We start from the raw sequence: 22,663 nt of genomic DNA, 5'->3' as shown, positions 1-22,663 counted from the left end.
TTTACAGTGAGACAATATCGGTATTTGTGATGGGTGACTGATCCATTGTTTATATTTAAATTTTATACTTTTTCTCGATTACCTATTAGTAAATTCTAGTCACAATTACAAATACAATAGGCAGACATTTTAAAAGTTCTTTTAAATGTGCGTTCATCCTTATCTTCGTTTTTAGGTTTTCCTACATTTCAGCAGTTCAACACGTAATAAATCAGAAAACATATTTATTTTATGAATAGAGTAATTTATATTAATACATATAAATCATAGTATTATATATATATCGGTTATGTAATTAGTTTTTTAAACTTGTGTTTCTAAACATTTCTATCCTTTATAAAGAACCTAATAATATATACACCATTTTATTTACTACAAATACTTCAGAAGTCGTTTGCTTTAATTTTTATTTTGTTTTATTGTGTAATTTGAACTTATGATAATAAAGTTTCAATACATAAAATTATCCATTATTGAACATTATTATTATTTTCAGCATCTAAGGTAAGTTATAAAATAAAAAGTGACAGAGTGCAAGTAAAAATATTACGAGGCATATCCGCAAAGAGTAGTGATGCTTTGTAGTTTTTGTTTTTGACAAAGTTGGCAACACTGCATTCAAGGCCAAGGTGTTGCGAGCAGAATGCATGCTCATTTGTCTCGGTCAGTTGAGACCTGTTGTTGTAGTGGCGTGTTGAAATGAGTGCCACTGTTCTGAATCCCGTCAAGTGAACAATTCCTTGACTGTATTGTAACTGGCGACGCAACGTGGGTGGCCCACTACACTGCTGAGACGAAAAGACAATCAATTCTATTCAAAACCATTGTTTCGGCCCAAAAATAATGGCAATTGTGTTTTGGCATCGTAAAGGGATTCTCCTCACTGACTTTCTACATGAGGGGGAAACAATGCTGTGCAGTATTGTGAAACTCTGAAAACAATATGGAGCGCGATACAGAACAAAAGAAGGGGAATGTCAAGATAAGAGTGTGCTTGTTGCACGACTATGCACGTTCCCACACAGTAAATGCCACAAAGCAACTCTAAGATTTATTCGGTTGGAACATCATCAACCACCGCTCAGCCCTGACCTGGCACCAACTGATTTTCATCTTTTCTCCTCCGAGTGTTTATAGGGAAAAAGGTTTTCTACCAACGTTGAGGTCCACAGTGCCATAAAACAATGGGCTCGAGAGGTGGCAGGAGATTTTTTTGACAAAGATATCGGAAACTTCATTAGGCTGTTAATTATATCCAAAAAAACAGGGTTAAAAGGAACTATGATGTTCAAGCAATTTTATTGCATGAATCGTTCAAAGGGTCATTTTGGATGGAAAAAACGCGGAGTGCTATTAAATTAGAGGGTGGAAATTGGAGATAAGGGTGAAAATGCACCCCTTTAGGATATTTAATTGTAGCTTGAAAACGAAGCAAAATTTCGCTATAGTTCATAGGAAAAATTATTTAAAGAATTGAATTTCCCACGGAAATAGCTTATTTAAAAAATTTAAAAGGAAAACTTTATGCAAAAAAATCATTAATAAACAATTTGAAAAAAGCAATTTTTTTTACTTTTTTGCCTCTAGTTTTTTTTTGAGTAGATAGGTATAGGCATCGCTTCATAGAAAAAAAAGTAGATAAAATTTCCTTCAAAACAAGAGGTTGTAAAGTATTTTTGGATGAAAATTGACTGATATATGGCCGCTCAAACTTAACCAATTTTTCGATTTTCGTCGCGTTTACCCTTATACGTTTTAATTGTCATTTTTTGCAAAAAATGAAGGAAATAAGACATTCAAGGATTTTCATCACATGACTTGCTTGATGGGTCAGTAAAAATGAAAAAACCGCGGGGTGCTATTAAAATTAGAGGGTTGAAATTGAAGATGGTGAAAAAGCACTTTTGCAGTTTTTTAGATATAGCAGGAAAACGAATCAAAATTTTGGTACAGTTCATAGGAAAAATTTTGTAGAGAATTGAATTTCTCATCAAAATGGCTTATTTAAAAATGTAAAAGGAAAATTTTATGCAAAAAATCGATAATAAACAATTTTAAAGAAAGTAAAAGATAAGATTTTTTGATTTATTTTTTAATTTTTCAATAAAATAATTTAGTAAAAACTCGAGAATTTAAGTACAATCAAGTATATTAATAATGTATATACAGTGTGTCCATGGATGGAGTTGACAAGAGAAATCTTTTGTTTTTGACTTTATCGAAAAATGTCACTTTATAAAAAATTCTGCCCCTCGAAAAAATGAGACTGTCATACAAACATCTTAGATTAGATATACAGGGTGCTCATAAATTAAAAAAACACGAAAATACTCAAGAGAGAAGTACCATTATTTATTATNCATTTTATTTACTACAAATACTTCAGAAGTCGTTTGCTTTAATTTTTATTTTGTTTTATTGTGTAATTTGAACTTATGATAATAAAGTTTCAATACATAAAATTATCCATTATTGAACATTACTATTATTTTCAGCATCTAAGGTAAGTTATAAAATAAAAAGTGACAGAGTGCAAGTAAAAATATTACGAGGCATATCCGCAAAGAGTAGTGATGCTTTGTAGTTTTTGTTTTTGACAAAGTTGGCAACACTGCATTCAAGGCCAAGGTGTTGCGAGCAGAACGCATGCTCATTTGTCTCGGTCAGTTGAGACCTGTTGTTGTAGTGGCGTGTTGAAATGAGTGCCACTGTCCTGAATCCCGCCAGGTGAACAATTCTTTGACTGTATTGTAACTGGCGACACAACGTGGGTGGCCCACTACACTGCTGAGACGAAAAGACAATCAATTCTATTCAAAACCATTGTTTTGGCCCAAAAAATCATGGCAATTGTGTTTTGGCACCGTAAAGGGATTCTCCTCACTGACTTTCTACATGAGGGGGAAACGATGCTGTGCAGTATTGCGAAACTCTGAAAACAATACGGAGCGCGATACAGAACAAAAGAAGAATGTCAGTGATAAGAGTGTGCTTGTTGCAGGACTATGCACGTTCCCACACAGTAAATGCCACAAAGCAACTTTTGGATTTATTCGGTTGGGACATCATCAACCACCCCGCTCACAGCCCTGACCTGGCACCAACTGATTTTCATCTTTTCTCCTCTGAGTGTTGATGGGGAAAAAAGGTTTTCTATTAACGTCGAGGTCCACAGTGCCATGAAACAATGGGCTCGAGAGGTGGCGGGAGATTTTTTTGATGATGATATCAGAAACTTCATTAGGCTAGTGATTATATAAAAAAAAAACAGGGTTAAAAGGACCTATGACGTTCAAGCAATTTTATTGCATGAATCGTTCAAAGGGTCATTTTAGATTAAAAAAACTCGGAGTGCTATTAAATTAGAGGGTGGAAATTGGAGATAGGGGTGAAAATGCACCCCTTTCAGATTTTTAATTGTAGCTTGAAAACGAAGCAAAATTTCGCTATAGTTCATATGAAAAATTATTTAGAGAATTGAATTTCCCACGGAAATAGCTTATTAAAAAAATTTAAAAGGAAAACTATGCAAAAAAATCGTTAATAAACAATTTGAAAAAAAGCAATTTTTTTTCTTTTTGCCTCTAGTTTTTTTTGAGTAAAGATAGGTATAGGCATCGCTTCATAGAAAAAAAAGTAGATAAAATTTCCTTCAAAACAAGAGGTTGTAAAGTATTTTTGGATGAAAATTGACTGATATATGGCCGCTCAAACTTTGCCAATTTTTCGATTTTTGTCGCGTTTACCCTTATACGTTTTAATTCTCATTTTTTGCAAAAAATGAAGGAAATAAGACATTCAAGGATTTTCATCACATGACTTGCTTGATGGGTCATTAAAAATGAAAAAATCGCGGGGTGCTATTAAAATTAGAGGGTTGAAATTGAAGATGGTGAAAAAGCACTTTTCCAGTTTTTTAGATATATCAGGAAAACGAATCAAAATTTCGGTACAGTTCATAGAAAAAATTTTGTAGAGAATTGAATTTCTCATCGAAATAGCATATTTAAAAAATGTAAAAGGAAAATTTTATGCAAAAAATCGTTAATAAACAATTTTAAAGAAAGCAAGATAAGATTTTTAGATTTTTTTTACTTTTTCAATAAAATAATTTAGTAAAAAGTCGAGAATTTAAGTACAATCAAGTATATTATTAATGTATATACAGTGTGTCCATGGATGGAGTTGAGATGAGAAATCGAGAGAAATCTTTTGTTTTTGACTTATCGAAAAATGTCACTTTATAAAAAATTCTGCCCCTCGAAAAAATGAGACTGTCATACAAACATCTTAGATTAAATAAACAGGGTGCTCATAAATTAAAAAAACACGAAAATACTCAAGAGAGAAGTACCATTATTCATTATTTTACACATTTTTATAAATCTGTTTATAACCTCTAATAATGTCCTAATACAAATTTTAAAATCAAAATTTCAATTTTTGAGGTGGCTATACATATAGAGTAGTCAGAATTGAAATTTTTATTTTAAAATTGTTTATTAACGATTTTTTTTTTATTTTTTGAATAAGCTATTTCAATGGGAAATTCAATTCTCTAAATAATTTTTCCTATTATATAGCGAAATTTTGCTTCGTTTTCGAGCTACAATTAAAAAACTGAAAGGGGTGCATTTCCCTATCTCCAATATCCACCCTCTAATTTAATAGCACTCCGCGTTTTTTTTCATCTAAAATGACCATTTGAACGATTCATGTAATAAAATATCATGAACGTCATAATTCCTTTTAAAATCCTATATTCAATAGCCTATGTCACGGGATGCAAGAAAAATCCAACATTGCGCCCCGTGATTTCTTGCCAGGGGCCTTTTTGAACAGTAGGTTGCGGAGCACTCGATGTCCAGTTTGCAGTCCGACCGCTATTCATTAAATAACCGCCGAGTTTTGCCTCGGTAGCTCACTCTCAGTCGAGATTTGCCACGAAAAGCATCTCTGAGTTGGTCTTCACACTTGTATTATAGTGTTTGAATCGAATAGCCTCTCATTGTCCGCTCCTTTAGTGACGAGTAATCGCTATCANTTGCATGCAAAAAATCGATAATAAACAATTTTAAAGAAAGTAAAAGATAAGATTTTTTGATTTATTTTTTAATTTTTCAATAAAATAATTTAGTAAAAACTCGAGAATTTAAGTACAATCAAGTATATTAATAATGTATATACAGTGTGTCCATGGATGGAGTTGACAAGAGAAATCTTTTGTTTTTGACTTTATCGAAAAATGTCACTTTATAAAAAATTCTGCCCCTCGAAAAAATGAGACTGTCATACAAACATCTTAGATTAGATATACAGGGTGCTCATAAATTAAAAAAACACGAAAATACTCAAGAGAGAAGTACCATTATTTATTATGTAGTATAACAAACCTAGGTTCGATCGAAAAAAAGAAATAAACGTAGTTGTGGCCAAAAACATGTGATCGTCGTAAGGAATACCTACGTTGTGTGTATCTATTTTTTTATTGACCGGAACGCGCTGGCTACTAACTTTTTTTGAGGGGATGTATGATTTAATTTTATAAAACAAAAGCAGAGTAAATACACCTAACTTTATTATTTACATACAACAGTCTTCAAATNCTGGACTTATTTAATTTCTCACTAAATGTCATCTCACTCAAATTAGACAGACACACTTCCAAGTAAAACTGAAGAGGTTTGGTGTTAGTTAGCCGGCAGGGCTGGAAGGTAATAATAACAACAACAACAATAATAATAGGTAAGGTACTGGAGTCCCATACGGGAGGAAATCCAGCTATGAGTTGAGATTTCGGAGAACAACAACGATAATAATAATCAAGGGCGAAAATGTTAGTAAATTCAACAAAGTTCTTATATGCGTATGACATAAAGTGAGAACAAGACATCAAAGAACAACGTAATCGTGATAAAACAAGTTAAAAGTGAGACAAAGAAGTTGCTATTGCAATATCTGAGCAGTCACGACAAAATATACATATTTTAACATGTAATAAATAATGAGCAATCCTTAATAATAATTGTAACAATTTTATCTTAGAAAAATATACGCCCCTGAGCGTAAGACAATGAAAGCTAAACATACAAAGAATTATTATCATGAAACATCTATAACCATCACAATCATAAGATTATATAGAACAACAACAAAGTACTTAAAGAATATTACCTGCTAACTAATACCGGTTAAACACTTAATTTTACACTACTTTGTCACACTGCCCGCCGATCGTCTTGCTACCTATCTGCACACTGTTCTCACTTCGACTCCCTATCTTTAACTTACTTCCTTCCAGAATTCCCTACCTAAGCGCTAGTTTTTGCACTTTCTTTTACCAATCGTTAATATTACTTTTTCATTATTATACAACACCCATGTAACAGGTGACGTCGAAGTTGATAAGATAAGTACGGTTTTGCATAATTATTTTACACATTTTTATAAATCTGTTTATAACCTCTAATAATGTCCTAATACAAATTTTAAATTCAAAATTTCAATTTTTGAGGTGGAAAATAGCTATATACATATAGAGTAAGTCAGAATTGAAATTTTTATTTTAAAATTGTTTATTAACGATTTTTTTTTTAATTTTTGAATAAGCTATTTCAATGGGAAATTCAATTCTCTAAATAATTTTTCCTATTATATAGCGAAATTTTGCTTAGTTTTCGAGCTACAATTAAAAAACTGAAAGGGGTGCATTTCCCTATCTCCAATATCCACCCTCTAATTTAATAGCACTCCGCGGTTATTTCAACTAAAATGACCATTTGAACGATTCATGTAATAAAATATCATGAACGTCATAGTTCCTTTTAAAATCCTATATTCAATAGCCTACATCTCTCTCACAGTGTATTGAGGTTGAAGGCGACATGTCGAAAAATAGTGTTTACGTATCTTTGTAAAGCCTTCATATACTAGTGGATTTAAAAAAAATTGAATGCTCTGTGGATATGTTTCGTACATCCATTGCCGCAGTTACTATTGTCTTGAAATACGACACTCCATCTTATTTAAATGATCTAATTCAAATAAATGGCTTAAAATTTCATTATTTATCTCTAAAATGGTTCATTCCAGCAATATGCAGTAAAGGAACAATTTTTGGAAGGCCAGAGAAACTGTCTTTAAAATTTGGTAAAAAGTATTTTAGTTACACCCTGTGTGCCTAAAGCGAGAATGACTGATAGCTTCAAAATCTATTCTCTCCTTCAGAACTTTTCCTGTTACAAATTGCTCATTGTCTTTTTCAGTCTGCTTAATTCATTAAACCCAAAATATTCTAATGATTATTCAGGGTTTAATGATTATATGAAAAAAATCATTTAAATTGGTCTTTTGCAAATAGACAAGTGTTACAAAATATTGTGCAGTCGAAAGGTAAACAAGAATAAGGTATGTACTATTTTTCACAGAATGAAACTCAAGAATTTTTTTAAACAGCGGAATTAGCCTGGATCCACATGCATGCGTAATCGCGGATCCGTTGTAACCACCTGACCATCAACATCCAATTACGCATCAGTAAAGCAACTTGACACTCCATCAAGGTCAAAATGGATTGCATGGTGATGATCACATTGTTTTGTTATAACGGATCCATGATCACGTATGCATGTGGATCTAGGCTTACTTTACTTATCTTATTTTGAATGACGAAAAGTAGAAAAGTTACTTAGATCATTTACATAATATAAGCTATGCTATCAGATAACTCAAAGTAATTGGAGGTTTCATTTTTTGAATAACCAAATAAAAAGTTATAAAATATTGTGGAATATTGGAAATTAATGGAATAGATTAATTGTTATTAACTTATTATTTTCCCTCTCTATGCATGTAGGTATCCTAAGAAATCCCTTCGCGAACCCCTTAAGACGTCTTCATGTACCCCCCTTAAGGGGGTATACATACCCCTGATTGAATACCCCGCTGATCTAAGTAACTTATATTAATATCATACCAGATTAAATAAAAACAAAATAAAAAAGTTTCAAATATAGTAACAGACTAGTAGGCACCAAGAGTGTTATAGGATAATAAAGACTTTGGTCAACATACATGTACAGTACTGACTTCAGTCCAATATCTTAATTAATAGAGGTAAGTTGGTTTTAATTATAAAAATTGCCTGCATCTAAGAATGTAATTATGATAGTGTTTGGATCGACCTTGGCAAAAAAATGGCTTATCTATACAATTATAAAAGTAATGAGAAAGCAAATACTAAAAAATTCAAAATTTGGGCACTAAAACTGGTGCAAACAATGGCTGACCTAAAAAATGATGTTCATCTTTCAGTGATGGTTGCAGAAAATTAAAATGGTCATATTTTGATAGTCATTAAGTTTTTAAATGCTGATTTCTATGTAGACGTAGAAAACTTTCAACATGTTAAAATGGGAATATAAATTACATGACCAACTTACAACTGATTTTTCAAAAAAGGTGACGCATACGTAGGTGTAATAAATGTGTCTAGTTTTTCGTGTTAACCCCTCAAATATAGTAGGCTACTGGAATCGAGCAGAACTAATTTTTATGTGATCAATTATTGATTTCCGATTTCCACGCCTGCTACGATATTTTATTGGATGCTGTTTAAATAGTTTTTTTATCGAAAAAATAACATCGTAGGATTATTTTGCATCCCCCACAATATTGTGTACCAAATTTGAAGAAAAAATGTAGATTAGTTATTTTTCTACAAGCCGATAAACTTTAACAACAATGCAAAGTACAATTATATCACGCATGTCTACGATGCCATGTCAAAACAAAACAACACAAAACCTTAAATAATAATCTTTTATTTTTTTATATTTAAAGGTAACAAAAATTATTACATGAGTAATGTGTTACTTATCATTTATTAAAATTAGTCCTAATTACTAACTGGCGAATTTTCAGAATTCATGTACTTCACGTTGGGTATAAATTCGCAGAATTAAAGCTCAAAAATGAATTATTTCAGATCAATTTCATCTGCCATTTTTCTTTTTCTTGACTTGATGTTGGTTAAAGGATTTTTTAATAAATTTTCAAGTGAATTACTAATAATAGAACTTAAATCACTTCTAACAAATCTTCCTTTAATTTCTTGTTTTTCATCATTTTTACCGTTCTTTTCATTCTTGAAGTCGATAAGGTCTGGTATATTTAAATTCACATCATCTTTTTTATGAGTATTAGATATATTCTTTTCATCCTTCTCTGGACTTCTGTTACGTTTTACGGGTATTTTGGGAAGTAAATTTGATTTACGCTTCCTTTCCAAGTCAAACTGAAGTGCTACATAACTTTTTGGTAAAATATGTGCCACGCGAGGCTTTATGTTAGTTTTGTAAAATTTTGGTGGTGAAGTCTGCACTGAATTAGACGTAGAACTATGGGATGCTGCTGATAATATGTCGTCTCTAGCTCGTACAAGTTCAGTAGTAAGATCTGTATACTTTTGATCCCATTCATCGATGTGTTTTTTAATATCTGCCAACGTAGCTTCTTGTTCCATAATCTTTGTATTTTGTTCTTGAATTTTTCTTTCTTGTTCCTTGATTTTTAAGGATTGTGCCTTTAGACGCATATTCTGCTTCCTTAACTATAAAGAGGAGGTAATTTCTTGTTAAAATATCAAATTTCTAGATAACAATTAATCCAGTTGTTTTTATACAGGATTGTCCAAGAAAAAGTTTCCACACAGGAATGTACCCATCCGATATAAAAGTTTTTCTAACAACTTACCTTTTGACATAGCTTCTGGGTACTTTGTGTTAGATATGAAATATGATGTTTATGAGTTTTGCTCTGTTTTTTTACTTTATGTAGTTCATTGGATAATGCATGTTGAGCATATAATATTTTTGGAGATTTAGAACATGATGGCACTGCCCCATAGGAAAGAGCTAAAACAAAATAATAATTTTATTTGCAACAAATATTTTATATTCAATGTCACAAGATGATAATAAGACAAAAGTTCAAACATTTCTTTACATTCAGTATTCTTTTAGTCTCTATTTTCAGGGAATAATGTTTCGTTTTTAATCTCAGGGAATAAATTTACATTTATATAGAGCATATAGAGCTTTAGAGCATAATATACTATGAATTTGATGTCTCCAACATGCACATAAAACATACTTTTTAGTATAAATTTCATAAATAAAAATAATCCTTTATCTATTCAAATAATCAGAAAAGTTATTATTTTAATAGCCTGATTTGAGTGGAAAAGTTGGCTATTCAAAATAATATTTATAAATCACAATTCAAGACTACGCACCCTGCCTATATATTTCATGGATGTTTCTTAGTAATTTCTTATTACCTGATCTTCGATCTATTTGTTCCTTTACTCTAGGAAGTATGTGCTCATCAAAATGTTCCATAGCCATGCTGGTTAAATCTCGCAGTTCTTGTAATAATTGGTGGGTACGAGGAGGTGTTTGATCACTCTCGACAAGAGCTAAAACATTTTTCATTTCATCCAAAACCTATAAAAAAATTATATACAGTTTTTCTTTATACAACCATATCTCTTGACGAGAATTAAGATTATATCAATAAATATAAATTTTTTTCATTCTATATATCTGGGTGAGTAGACTAGAAATTTATTTAATAATTAATTTAATACAAAAATATTTATTTACCTTGCCAGGAACAAAACAAAGAAGGTTATTTTCAATATATTTATTGTATGTCATGTTTAACAATTTTAACATACTAATCCTTGTTTCAACAGCTTGAAGTATATCGTAATGTCTAGCCAATGGATGTGCTCTTCTTTCCGATTCTCTTCGAGGTAACAGGGATTTAACCCGCTTATAAATAGCTGCATGTCTTTTTTCTAGCTGAATAAAGCCTCTTGACAATAGTTTACTACCAATTTCATTAAACTTTTTACACACCTGAAAATTGAGGAGATCTATTACTATCCAAAGAAAGAACAAATTATACCTGCTATTTTTTGGAAAATTGTATTTGTTTTTTATCCACAATGTAACAATATATTATTCTTCATCCCTCGAAATACTCCCATACCAATTCCTATAAGTATATTCATTTTTAAATTTGGTAACATTATTTCAACTAGTTATTTATTTTTTTCTGAATTAATGTTAAAACATGTTTGCTTTTTTTTGAACAATGAATCTTTAATAATTGGGTTAAGTTAAGGGGGTCTTCTAGTTTCTCGGTGTTTTTTTTACGGCTTTTTTCAAAAATTTTTTACGGGCAAACCTTCGAAATAATAAATCTCATTGTTTTTACATTATCTTTATTAACATTTAAATGAGCTTTACAAATTTTTTGAAGACAAAATATATAATAGAATCAAAGTTATAGTGGCCGATTGGAAGACATCAAGTGAAGGAGGTGCTTGACGGTGACCAAGATTGCGGCTGTTTTGCTTATCTGAAATCAAAAAACCAAACGGCATTTTAATCTTCATATTTAAAACTAGCGATTGAACTAGAATGAATTCTAAATTACAAAAATTAAATTTTTTATACACTTTTGAAAATTAAATTCTATTTTTTACTCATTTTTTCTTAAGTTTCTCGCTCGTAGAAAAAAACTATCGAAGCAATCATGATAATCCTAGTTCAATCGCTGGCTTATAACATATTAAAGATGTTGTATAAATTTGAACAAGATCGGTGCAGTAGTTTCTGAAATATCATGGTCACCGTTTTGAAAAATAGTGTTTCGAGAAAAACGCGTTTCAAAATTCGCGCATGTGATTTATAATAAAAATTTCATCTCACCCTCAATCTGCTATGCCTGGACCATACAGTAGGCCTTCCTCTTCTTCTTGGAAGTCACGCAGAGCTGCTCCGTCTTCTCTTTTCGCGATTCAGTTAGATTTAGGGATATCAATATAATGGTCAGCGCCGCTCGGCTTTACGGAGCAGCGTTGCACGCGCTCCGTATACCTGCTCCATTCCAGGGCCGTGACTTGTTAACCACTTCGAATATCGAAAAATCCTTTGGTACACAATTTCTACACGTTGTAAATGTGATTTATGAAAAAAAAAATTCGATTTTTTCGACTCGAGAAACTGGAGGACCCCCTTAAGGGGTGTATAATAACACAGTGTTACCAAATTTTGAATAAAAAATAGTGTTTTTTGTAAAATTTACACCTAAAAACAATTGTAACAAGTTTAGGATTTGTAACTTTAAGGGATGTATATATAGTCTCCAAATATAGTCGAGGAAATGAAGCACTGAACCTCCGAAATCTGTGCAATAAGATGGCGTGATGCGGTTTTTTGCATTCGATTCGTTAGAGCGTGAAGAAAGTTTGTGACCCTATGTGATCAATGAGAAATGAAAATTGCAGCGATGCATAAGAAAAATGCATTTTTAAAATTGCATCTCGAAGAGTTAAAATATGAAAAATTTATAACTCGGAAAATATCGATGGAAATAAGTTCAATTTTACTACTCAGGGGTTTTTGGCGTCGCTGACGCCAAAAAGGTGCCCAGGGTGGCCGGTTTTCATGTCGTCTCCTGGAGTTTTGTGGAAATTCTTTATAAACTTAGCCGAAACTCGTTATCTTGGGGTTTTTGGGGTAGTTCAACAAGAATATCACAACGGTAATGGTCTCCGAGGTACCGATGTCATCTTCATAAGCTTTATTGAATATCTAAATAAATTATCCGAAACATTTTTTTTAAATTTAGTGCTTTTTAATACAGTTGGTAGCATTGATGAAATTTTAGGTAAGGACTGCGATCGCTAGCTGCTGCCTCTACGTTTTCCTCTTACATATATACTAATATACAGGGCTGGAAAATCCACATGGTCCATCTGCCTTTACATGAGAGCGACAAAGTAAAGAAATCCGTGCGACAGACAAGGATGGTTATAGTGAAGACGTTTCATAATCTGAATAGTCACCGCCCGTTTCGGGTTAGAAGTGGGAGTGATTATTCAGATTATGAAACGTCTTCAATGTAAACATCCTTGTCTATCGCATGGATTTCTACGACTTACTTTATCGCTCTCACGTAACGGCCGATGTATCATGGGGACTTTCCAAACCTGTATATACTCTTACACATACTAGTATACATAAACAGATACTCTCCTAGTTATAACGCACACGTGAAATAAGAAAATTTGTAAATATATGTATTTATATTTTTTTGAAAACATGTATTTTTTGTAATGAATAAAAGTATTTTTATAATAAAAAAATAGTTGTCACAGAAACCAGCCGTCCTGGGTACTAGGTACCTCGAAGACTGTTACTGACGTGATATTCATGTTGAGCGATCTCAAAAACCCCGAGGTAACGAGTTTCGGCTAAGTTTACAACGAATTTCCCCAAAACTCCAGGACGATGTGGAAACTGGCCACCCTGGGTAGTAGGTACCTCGGAGACCATTGCCGTATTCAGCGACCTCAAAAACCCCCGAGTAGCAAAATTGAACTCATTTCCGTCAATATTTTCCGAGTTATAAATTTTTCATATTTTAATTCTTCGAGATGCAATTTTAAAAATGCATTTTTCTTATGCACCGATGCAATTTTCATTTCTCATTGATCACATACCAGGGTCACAAACTTTCTGCATGCTGTAACGAATCGAACGCAAAAAACCGCATCACGATCCATCTTACTGCACAGATTTCGGAGGTAAGGTTCGTTTTTAGTACTTTATTTTCTCAACTAATATGCGCATTCATAAAGGTCTCAGCCATTACTCCAGTTGGTGATCTAACAGCCTGTACAGTCTGAACAAGCTAAACCAAAAAGGTGTAGTAAATCTAACCACCTGTGTAGGCCAAATATCTGGCAGGATGGATGTCTTGATATTTGCACGACTTCTCAAATAAACTGAATTATCACAATTTTTTGATAATAGTGTGGAGGCTTCCCTCAGGCAGTTTAGATCTGTGGAGATTTACAGAGCGGCCTATTGCTACGCTGGAATCATTTAGGTCTATGTATTTAATAAAAAATATTTATTATTTTTTTTTACTATGTTAACATCCTGTACACCTATAAATCATTGATTTTATAATAGGATAGATAGGACCTACAACGTAACAGAAATTTTATTGTTTGATATGTTCAATTGACCCTAAAAAATGATAAAACCGCGGAGTGCTTTTAAAGGGGTGCGATTTGAGATTGAAGTAAAAAGGTTGTATGTTCAGTTTTTTGAGTTTTACTCGAAAACTATACATTTTTTCACTATAGTTGTCAACGGAAAAGTTGTAGCAAATTCAATTTCCTATCGAAACCTTCTGAAGTCAAAAAATGTATTTTTAACAAAAATATGCCCAAAAAACGAGTCAAAAAAAACCGAAAGAATGCGTTTTTTTTTTGTTTTTGGCCTACAACTTTTTTCTGAGTTTGGTATAGGCATTGCTCCACAGAAAAAAAATTCATGTTTTTTCCTTTAAAATAAGTTTATAAAAAAAGTTGGCTACTTTTTGGATTTTTGGCCAATTTTTGCCCTTTTTTGACATAACTTTTTTCTGAGTTAACTTAGGTATATGTAATGCCATATTCAAATGAAAGCTGTTTTCAAGGCCTTTAAAATGGTGCCTGGTAGAAGCTTGTACAATTAAAATCAACCGAGATATGTCAATTTAACCAATGATACTTTCTCTTATTTTTATAAAATTTTTATTACTTTCGGTATTATTTTGTCTAATAAATTTATTATTGTGAATGTGAAAGTTAAAATAAGTTTCTAGGTGATTGGATATATTTTTTTACTCGTTTTTTGGGCATTAAATAAATTTTTTTGACTTCAGATCTCATTTCACTGGGAAATTAATTTCCTACAACTTTCCTTTTGACAACTATAGTGAAAAAATGCAGTTTTCGAGTAAAACTCAAAAAACTGAACATACCACCTTTCTTCGTTCTCAAAAACGCACCTTTTTAAAAGGTAGCACTCCGCGGTTTTATCATTGTTTAGGGTCAATTGAACATATCAAACAATAAATTTTCTGTTACGTTGTAGTTCCTTTGTACCCTCTTTCTTTTGACATAGTCAATAGCCTATAAGCTACGCTAATCAGATAAGTCAAAATAAAGGCTGACTATTGCTCACAAATTTTGACATTTGGACATCAGGATTATTACGTATAATCTTTTTATTACACTATTATAAGTTAAAACAGTAACAATTTACCTCTTTTTAAGGTATACTTTTTTTTTTAGATCTAATGACATTGATCATGCTGCTCTCTGGCCATGGATGACCTAACTTCACTAAAACTGTGCACAATTCATATTTATAACTGAAAATATTCTATTATATAGATGTGACTAAATAATAATTTTTGTAACTGTAGACAAAGCAAAAATTCATCTTGTCAGTGTTTTTGATAGGAAGATTTTCGGCATATAGAGATTTCAAGTCTATTGGCCAATTTGAACTTGTTTAAAGTTTATCCACATCATCTCTCACTAATCTTCAATTTCATGTTCACAATTTATTGGTAGTGTATTTACAAAGAAAACGACTACTGACGAATCGTCTTAGTGAAATTAAGGGTGGATTACCAGAAACAACCTTTATTTTTTTTAAAGAGGGGGAAAGGAAGGTTTTTAAATAAAAACGAAAATATATAAACGATAAAAACTAACTTTACTTAAGAAAAAATACATTTCATATACCTAAAAGTGTTTGTAGGATCCTGGTTGTAAATTATGTTATATTAATACATACAACTTATTTAAAACTAAATTAAAGTTTAAATATTGTTTTAAATTAATCATCCATAGGCACTAACAAATTTATGTTTTGATCCGTTACAACAGAATTTACAAACTTTTGTTCTCCTCCTCTTATTGAAAGTGAATGGGTTAAAACGGATTTATCTTTCATCATGCCAGATTTTTGCCAATTTCCACTTTGGCAATTTTTACATGGATCGACTGGAATAATTTTTAATGTAACTGTTCTATTGCCACAATCTCCACATTTAAAAAATCTTTTCATGGCGTCAAAAACTTTTAATGGGTGTGTTTCACTTTTACAAAGGTCAGAGGCGGAAAAACTGGTATATTTACATTTAAGACATTGAACAGCTTTACACGGCACTTTATGGGTATTAATCATTTTTTCCTCCATCTTTTCCTTAATTTCCAACTTCTTAAAATACTTTTCTTTTTCTTCGTCATCTCTACATTCTAATAAATCTGTGTGTTTGGACGTCGTCTCCATCATTTTTTTAAAACGATCAGATATAAATTCACTGTCGGCTAATTTACTTTTCTTAGAAATACTTTCAGATTTCTCAACCTCCTCAATAGTCCTTTTCCTACCGTAGGTTCTGGTACTGTTGGGATCTGTCTTTTTTATGCTCCCATTTTTTTGTACAAACTTTATTGCATTTAATTTAGCTCTATTTTTCTGTTTATTAGTTATTGGTGTGTTCAAATCTATAACAGTGTTTAATCCACTATGGGACAACACTGGAAACATATCTTTGTCACATGTTAACTGTTGTATTGAAAATTGATTGCTTCTTGATTGTGAAGAAATAGTCTCTTTCGAACTCTCCTTATTATATACAGAAGAAGCATTTAGTGTAGGCGTTATAGAAGAGTAATCTATATGTAAAGTATTTATGTTCTCACCGACTTGCTTATTGCCCTCTAAAGTATCACTCTTATTTAACAGAGTTTGGTTACTATCAATGTCTTTAGATACAACTAATTCATTTATAATAGAAGTGTCATTATCTTTTAAAGTATTCGGTATACTATTTTTTGATTTAATTTTATCAATCACATTCATTGCCAAATTCTTAGATTCCTTTAAAGATACATCTGCAGAATGTTTTCCTGAAAAGGAATTCTTTGTTTCAAGTCCAAAACTACCTTCTAATTTTTTCAATAGTTCCATATCCCGTAATTTTTGTGCTGGTGATACATCTAATCTAGCAGCATTCATTTTTTTTGACATATTTGTATTTTTTACTTTTTTGTTATTTGATATTATATTTGTACTCTTCCCACTTAAGCTTACAAGTCGACTGCTGTCCCTAACCTCCAATTTTTTACTTTTCTTAGCAGGTATCGCCATATATGATTTACCGGCATAAAACACTTCATTTTTACCGAGCACCTTATTCCTCAAGGCAGTTAAGCCCCTTCCTACAAAATTTGCTTGAAGTTCAGATCTCTTACTACATTTCTGATATTCTTGTTTAATATGATATATGCAATATTCACATTGATTTAGATTTACTATTGCATTGCATTGTTCGCCATTTTTTTTCAAACTTTTGCAAGTTCCAAAATCCTTTGATAGGCCAAGTATTAATACCCTTTGGGGATTATCGACACTTAAACATGCCTAAAATACATGTAATGAATAAAATTATATAATAAATGTTAAAAAATGTATTACTAACCTCATCCTTAGATCCATCTTTTCTATCTAAAACGTTAGGGTTCAAAACGCCAACAATAGTTCCAACAACAGTTTTCCATAGCTCTTTATGAGCTTTGCTAAATAAAAAAAGCGAAATTGTTTTGATGTCATTTTTAAGATCAGTTAAAGTCCATATACAGAATTGAGTCCCTTTTTGTGAAGTTTTAACAGCACTTTTATTTGCTATCACTCCAGCAATTACCCAATCTTTTTCTTTATGACATGTTTGTAGATAGTTATTTATTCTCGCAAAAGGTACAGCTTCTCGACCAACCATGCGTTCTTTCAAAGTAGCAGATGATATTAAAGGTTTGACAATACGCATACCAAAAATAGGATCTGTATATATATCATCACGTTTTGCAGGCTCGTTAGACCTTTTTGATAATGAGGATATTGGGGTTTGAGCGGAAGATATAAAAGATGATTTCATTTTCCAAGATGAGCCTTGTTGTTTATCGTAGGAACTTGATGTAGTCTGTAATTGTTGTTTGATGTTCCTACCAAATTCATTGTATTTTTTTTCCTGTATCCTATTTTCTTCGTCTTCAGAAGAATCCGTGTCTCCTTTGTGTATAAGGCTGCGTGAATCATTCCCACAGATTTTATTTGTTATTAAATTGCTTTCCTGTTTAAATATATCCGCTTCTTTTAAGTTGTTTTTACTCAAATTGTTTAGCTCTTCTGTAGCCACTGACAATAGATTAGCTAACAAGTCGTCATTCTCAGACATATTATTATAATTATTTATTGCACACTTATTCACTTTTAATACTTTTTAATAGATAACTGATATACTGAAAACCTATTCCCGCCGTTTTGTAATAGGTTAGAAAAATGACGTCAAAAACTAGGGACCATAAAAACATAAAAATCCCTAAGGTAGTAAAAGGAAAAGGGCAATTTAAGGTCATCACCAGTTTTTACAAAATTAATATGACATAAATATGTAAAAATCAGATAGGATATAAATAGGATTAATGAATATTTCTACTTACAATTCTATTCTTAGCTATCTCATCATATGTTAAAAATGAAAATATTTTCTCCAATGCAACTTCTGGAAGGTATAAAACAAAGGGAGTTGCGTTAATATTAACCATTTTCTGACAGTGGTCAATTCCAATTGGAATATTTAAGATTAATACCCCGAATCACTTGAAATCTCGCAAATGTCGCAAATACTCAAATAAATAAAAACATTAAAATTGACAGCTGACATCATATCGAAAGCAGAACAAAGAAAGATGAGGGACCGGCACGTGGTGGTGGGCACAGGGGCGCGTTCACAAAACTTATACGGATTCTAAATAGACATTAGGCTTTTTTTCCTTACTGAATATTGGTGAATAGTAAATATGTTTTGTAATTACTATTTCTATCTCTTTTGTTGTCACATGGTCACAGAATTGTTATAATTCTGTGACATGGTATATGCATATACAGGATCGGAAAGTCCCCATGGTTCATCGCCCGTTACGTGGAGCGATAAAGTCATAGTGTATTCTATTATGTTGCTCTCAGAGTGCTCTGAGTGCAATCTGTGACGTTATAAGTTCTGTTACGGAGCACTCCGAATCCGAGCAGGAGCAATCCTTTTCAGAGCAAAATGAAACACACATTGGAAAANTGTTTGTAGGATCCTGGTTGTAAATTATGTTATATTAATACATACAACTTATTTAAAACTAAATTAAAGTTTAAATATTGTTTTAAATTAATCATCCATAGGCACTAACAAATTTATGTTTTGATCCGTTACAACAGAATTTACAAACTTTTGTTCTCCCCCTCTTATTGAAAGTGAATGGGTTAAAACGGATTTATCTTTCATCATGCCAGATTTTTGCCAATTTCCACTTTGGCAATTTTTACATGGACCGACTGGAATAATTTTTAATGTAACTGTTCTATTGCCACAATCTCCACATTTAAAAAATCTTTTCATAGCGTCAAAAACTTTTAATGGGTGTCTTTCACTTTTACAAAGGTCAGAGGCGGAAAAACTGGTATATTTACATTTAAGACATTGAACAGCTTTACACGGCACTTTATGGGTATTAATCATTTTTTCCTCCATCTTTTCCTTAATTTCCAACTTCTTAAAATACTTTTCTTTTTCTTCGTCATCTCTACATTCCAATAAATCTGTGTGTTTGGACGTCGTCTCCATCATTTTTTTAAAACGATCAGATATAAATTCACTGTCGGCTAATTTACTTTTCTTAGAAATACTTTCGGATTTCTCAACCTCCTCAATAGTCCTTTTCCTACCGTAGGTTCTGGTACTGTTGGGATCTGTCTTTTTTATGCTCCCATTTTTTTGTACAAACTTTATTGCATTTAATTTAGCTCTATTTTCTAGTTTATTAGTTATTGGTGTGTTCAAATCTATAACAGTGTTTAATCCACTATGGGACAACACTGGAAACATATCTTTGTCACATCGCACCCTTGCTTCAAAAGTGTCACAAGTCAAAATCCTTCATTTTTCAGAAAAGATGAAAAAGCTCTAGCGACAAAAGTAACTAAATTGTTTAAAAACATTATTGATGATTATAAAGGTTTCAGCAAAGGGGCCAAAAACCAAATAGCATTTTGGAACCATTTTAACTGCAACTAACTGAAAATCAAAATCAATGGTGGTATTATGTCAAAAATTGAATTTTTTGAGTTGTGACACTTTTGAAGCGAAGGTGCGACATGTTAACTGTTGCATTGAAAATTGATTGCTTCTTGATTGTGAAGAAATAGTCTCTTTCGAACTCTCCTTATTATATACAGAAGAAGCATTTAGTGTAGGCGTTATAGAAGAGTAATCTATATGTAAAGTATTTATGTTCTCACCGACTTGCTTATTGCCCTCTAAAGTATCACTCTTATTTAACAGAGTTTGGTTACTATCAATGTCTTTAGATACAACTAATTCATTTATAATAGAAGTGTCATTATCTTTTAAAGTATTCGGTATACTATTTTTTGATTTAATTTTATCAATCACATTCATTGCCAAATTCTTAGATTCCTTTAAAGATACATCTGCAGAATGTTTTCCTGAAAAGGAATTCTTTGTTTCAAGTCCAAAACTACCTTCTAATTTTTTCAATAGTTCCATATCCCGTAATTTTTGTGCTGGTGATACATCTAATCTAGCAGCATTCATTTTTTTTGACATATTTGTATTTTTTACTTTTTTGTTATTTGATATTATATTTGTACTCTTCCCACTTAAGCTTACAAGTCGACTGCTGTCCCTAACCTCCAATTTTTTACTTTTCTTAGCAGGTATCGCCATATATGATTTACCGGCATAAAACACTTCATTTTTACCGAGCACCTTATTCCTCAAGGCAGTTAAGCCCCTTCCTACAAAATTTGCTTGAAGTTCAGATCTCTTACTACATTTCTGATATTCTTGTTTAATATGATATATGCAATATTCACATTGATTTAGATTTACTATTGCATTGCATTGTTCGCCATTTTTTTTCAAACTTTTGCAAGTTCCAAAATCCTTTGATAGGCCAAGTATTAATACCCTTTGGGGATTATCGACACTTAAACATGCCTAAAATACATGTAATGAATAAAATTATATAATAAATGTTAAAAAATGTATTACTAACCTCATCCTTAGATCCATCTTTTCTATCTAAAACGTTAGGGTTCAAAACGCCAACAATAGTTCCAACAACAGTTTTCCATAGCTCTTTATGAGCTTTGCTAAATAAAAAAAGCGAAATTGTTTTGATGTCATTTTTAAGATCAGTTAAAGTCCATATACAGAATTGAGTCCCTTTTTGTGAAGTTTTAACAGCACTTTTATTTGCTATCACTCCAGCAATTACCCAATCTTTTTCTTTATGACATGTTTGTAGATAGTTATTTATTCTCGCAAAAGGTACAGCTTCTCGACCAACCATGCGTTCTTTCAAAGTAGCAGATGATATTAAAGGTTTGACAATACGCATACCAAAAATAGGATCTGTATATATATCATCACGTTTTGCAGGCTCGTTAGACCTTTTTGATAATGAGGATATTGGGGTTTGAGCGGAAGATATAAAAGATGATTTCATTTTCCAAGATGAGCCTTGTTGTTTATCGTAGGAACTTGATGTAGTCTGTAATTGTTGTTTGATGTTCCTACCAAATTCATTGTATTTTTTTTCCTGTATCCTATTTTCTTCGTCTTCAGAAGAATCCGTGTCTCCTTTGTGTATAAGGCTGCGTGAATCATTCCCACAGATTTTATTTGTTATTAAATTGCTTTCCTGTTTAAATATATCCGCTTCTTTTAAGTTGTTTTTACTCAAATTGTTTAGCTCTTCTGTAGCCACTGACAATAGATTAGCTAACAAGTCGTCATTCTCAGACATATTATTATAATTATTTATTGCACACTTATTCACTTTTAATACTTTTTAATAGATAACTGATATACTGAAAACCTATTCCCGCCGTTTTGTAATAGGTTAGAAAAATGACGTCAAAAACTAGGGACCATAAAAACATAAAAATCCCTAAGGTAGTAAAAGGAAAAGGGCAATTTAAGGTCATCACCAGTTTTTACAAAATTAATATGACATAAATATGTAAAAATCAGATAGGATATAAATAGGATTAATGAATATTTCTACTTACAATTCTATTCTTAGCTATCTGATCATATGTTAAAAATGAAAATATTTTCTCCAATGCAACTTCTGGAAGGTATAAAACAAAGGGAATTGCGATAATATTAACCATTTTCTGACAGTGGTCAATTCCAATTGGAATATTTAAGATTAATACCCCGAATCACTTGAAATCTCGCAAATGTCGCAAATACTCAAATAAATAAAAACATTAAAATTGACAGCTGACATCATATCGAAAGCAGAACAAAGAAAGATGAGGGACCGGCACGTGGTGGTGGGCACAGGGGCGCGTTCACAAAACTTATACGGATTCTAAATAGACATTAGGCTTTTTTTCCCTACTGAATATTGGTGAATAGTGAATATGTTTTGTAATTACTATTTCTATCTCTTTTGTTGTCACATGGTATATGCATATACAGGATCGGAAAGTCCCCATGGTTCATCGCCCGTTACGTGGAGCGATAAAGTAAGTCATGGAAATCCGTGCGATAGAGAAAGATGGCTATAATGAAGGCGTCTAATAGTCACCGCCCATTTCGCCCTTCCACAAATAAGAAGTGAATCTTATTTCTCTATCGCACGGATTTCTATGAC

At 32.0% G+C, this 22,663-nt stretch overlaps 2 protein-coding genes across 3 annotated transcripts; both read right to left on the bottom strand.

The window, feature by feature from the left end:
* Positions 1-8,822: 8,822 nt before the first annotated feature.
* On the bottom strand, positions 8,823-18,753 carry LOC108915746 (F-box only protein 28). Of its 2 annotated transcripts, XM_018721868.2 has the most exons (6): positions 17,407-18,202; positions 15,774-17,348; positions 10,665-10,922; positions 10,340-10,505; positions 9,754-9,914; positions 8,823-9,610 (listed from the first exon to the last, which is right to left on the bottom strand). In XM_018721868.2, the coding sequence occupies exons 1-6, from the start codon at positions 18,157-18,159 to the stop codon at positions 8,978-8,980; spliced, it is 3,546 nt and encodes a 1,181-aa protein (XP_018577384.1). In that variant the 5' UTR covers positions 18,160-18,202; the 3' UTR covers positions 8,823-8,977. The 2 variants fall into 2 exon arrangements, with proteins under 2 accessions (XP_018577384.1, XP_018577383.1); XM_018721867.2 differs by lacking the exons at positions 15,774-17,348; positions 17,407-18,202 and adding an exon at positions 18,425-18,753.
* Positions 18,754-19,074: 321 nt separating this feature from the next.
* LOC108915745 (protein MCM10 homolog) lies at positions 19,075-21,871 on the bottom strand. Its single transcript, XM_023456260.1, has 4 exons — positions 21,053-21,871; positions 20,089-20,994; positions 19,879-19,883; positions 19,075-19,837 (listed from the first exon to the last, which is right to left on the bottom strand). Exons 1-4 carry the CDS (start codon positions 21,803-21,805, stop codon positions 19,144-19,146), a joined length of 2,358 nt encoding a protein of 785 aa, XP_023312028.1. The 5' UTR covers positions 21,806-21,871; the 3' UTR covers positions 19,075-19,143.
* Between the last annotated feature and the right edge of the window lie 792 nt (positions 21,872-22,663).

This window comes from Anoplophora glabripennis, unplaced genomic scaffold, assembly GCF_000390285.2.
Source record: "Anoplophora glabripennis isolate ALB-LARVAE unplaced genomic scaffold, Agla_2.0 scaffold1330, whole genome shotgun sequence".
In the NCBI taxonomy this organism is placed as follows: Eukaryota; Metazoa; Arthropoda; class Insecta; order Coleoptera; family Cerambycidae; genus Anoplophora; species Anoplophora glabripennis.
Note: the sequence above shows the minus strand (reverse complement) of the source record. Positions and strands in the feature narration are given on the sequence as shown.

Excerpts from the sequence above, each read along its gene's own strand:
- LOC108915746 (XM_018721868.2), bottom strand. The coding sequence starts at position 18,159 with ATGTCTGAGAATGACGACTTGTTAGCTAATCTATTGTCAGTGGCTACA. Across the intron at positions 10,923-15,773 it reads ATCAAAACATAAATTTGTTA|GTGTGTAAAAAGTTTAATGA; the intron begins GTGCCTATGGAT and ends CTCAATTTTCAG. Across the intron at positions 9,611-9,753 it reads CCCAGAAGCTATGTCAAAAG|TTAAGGAAGCAGAATATGCG; the intron begins GTAAGTTGTTAG and ends TCCTCTTTATAG.
- LOC108915745 (XM_023456260.1), bottom strand. The coding sequence starts at position 21,805 with ATGTCTGAGAATGACGACTTGTTAGCTAATCTATTGTCAGTGGCTACA. Across the intron at positions 20,995-21,052 it reads AAGATGGATCTAAGGATGAG|GCATGTTTAAGTGTCGATAA; the intron begins GTTAGTAATACA and ends CATGTATTTTAG.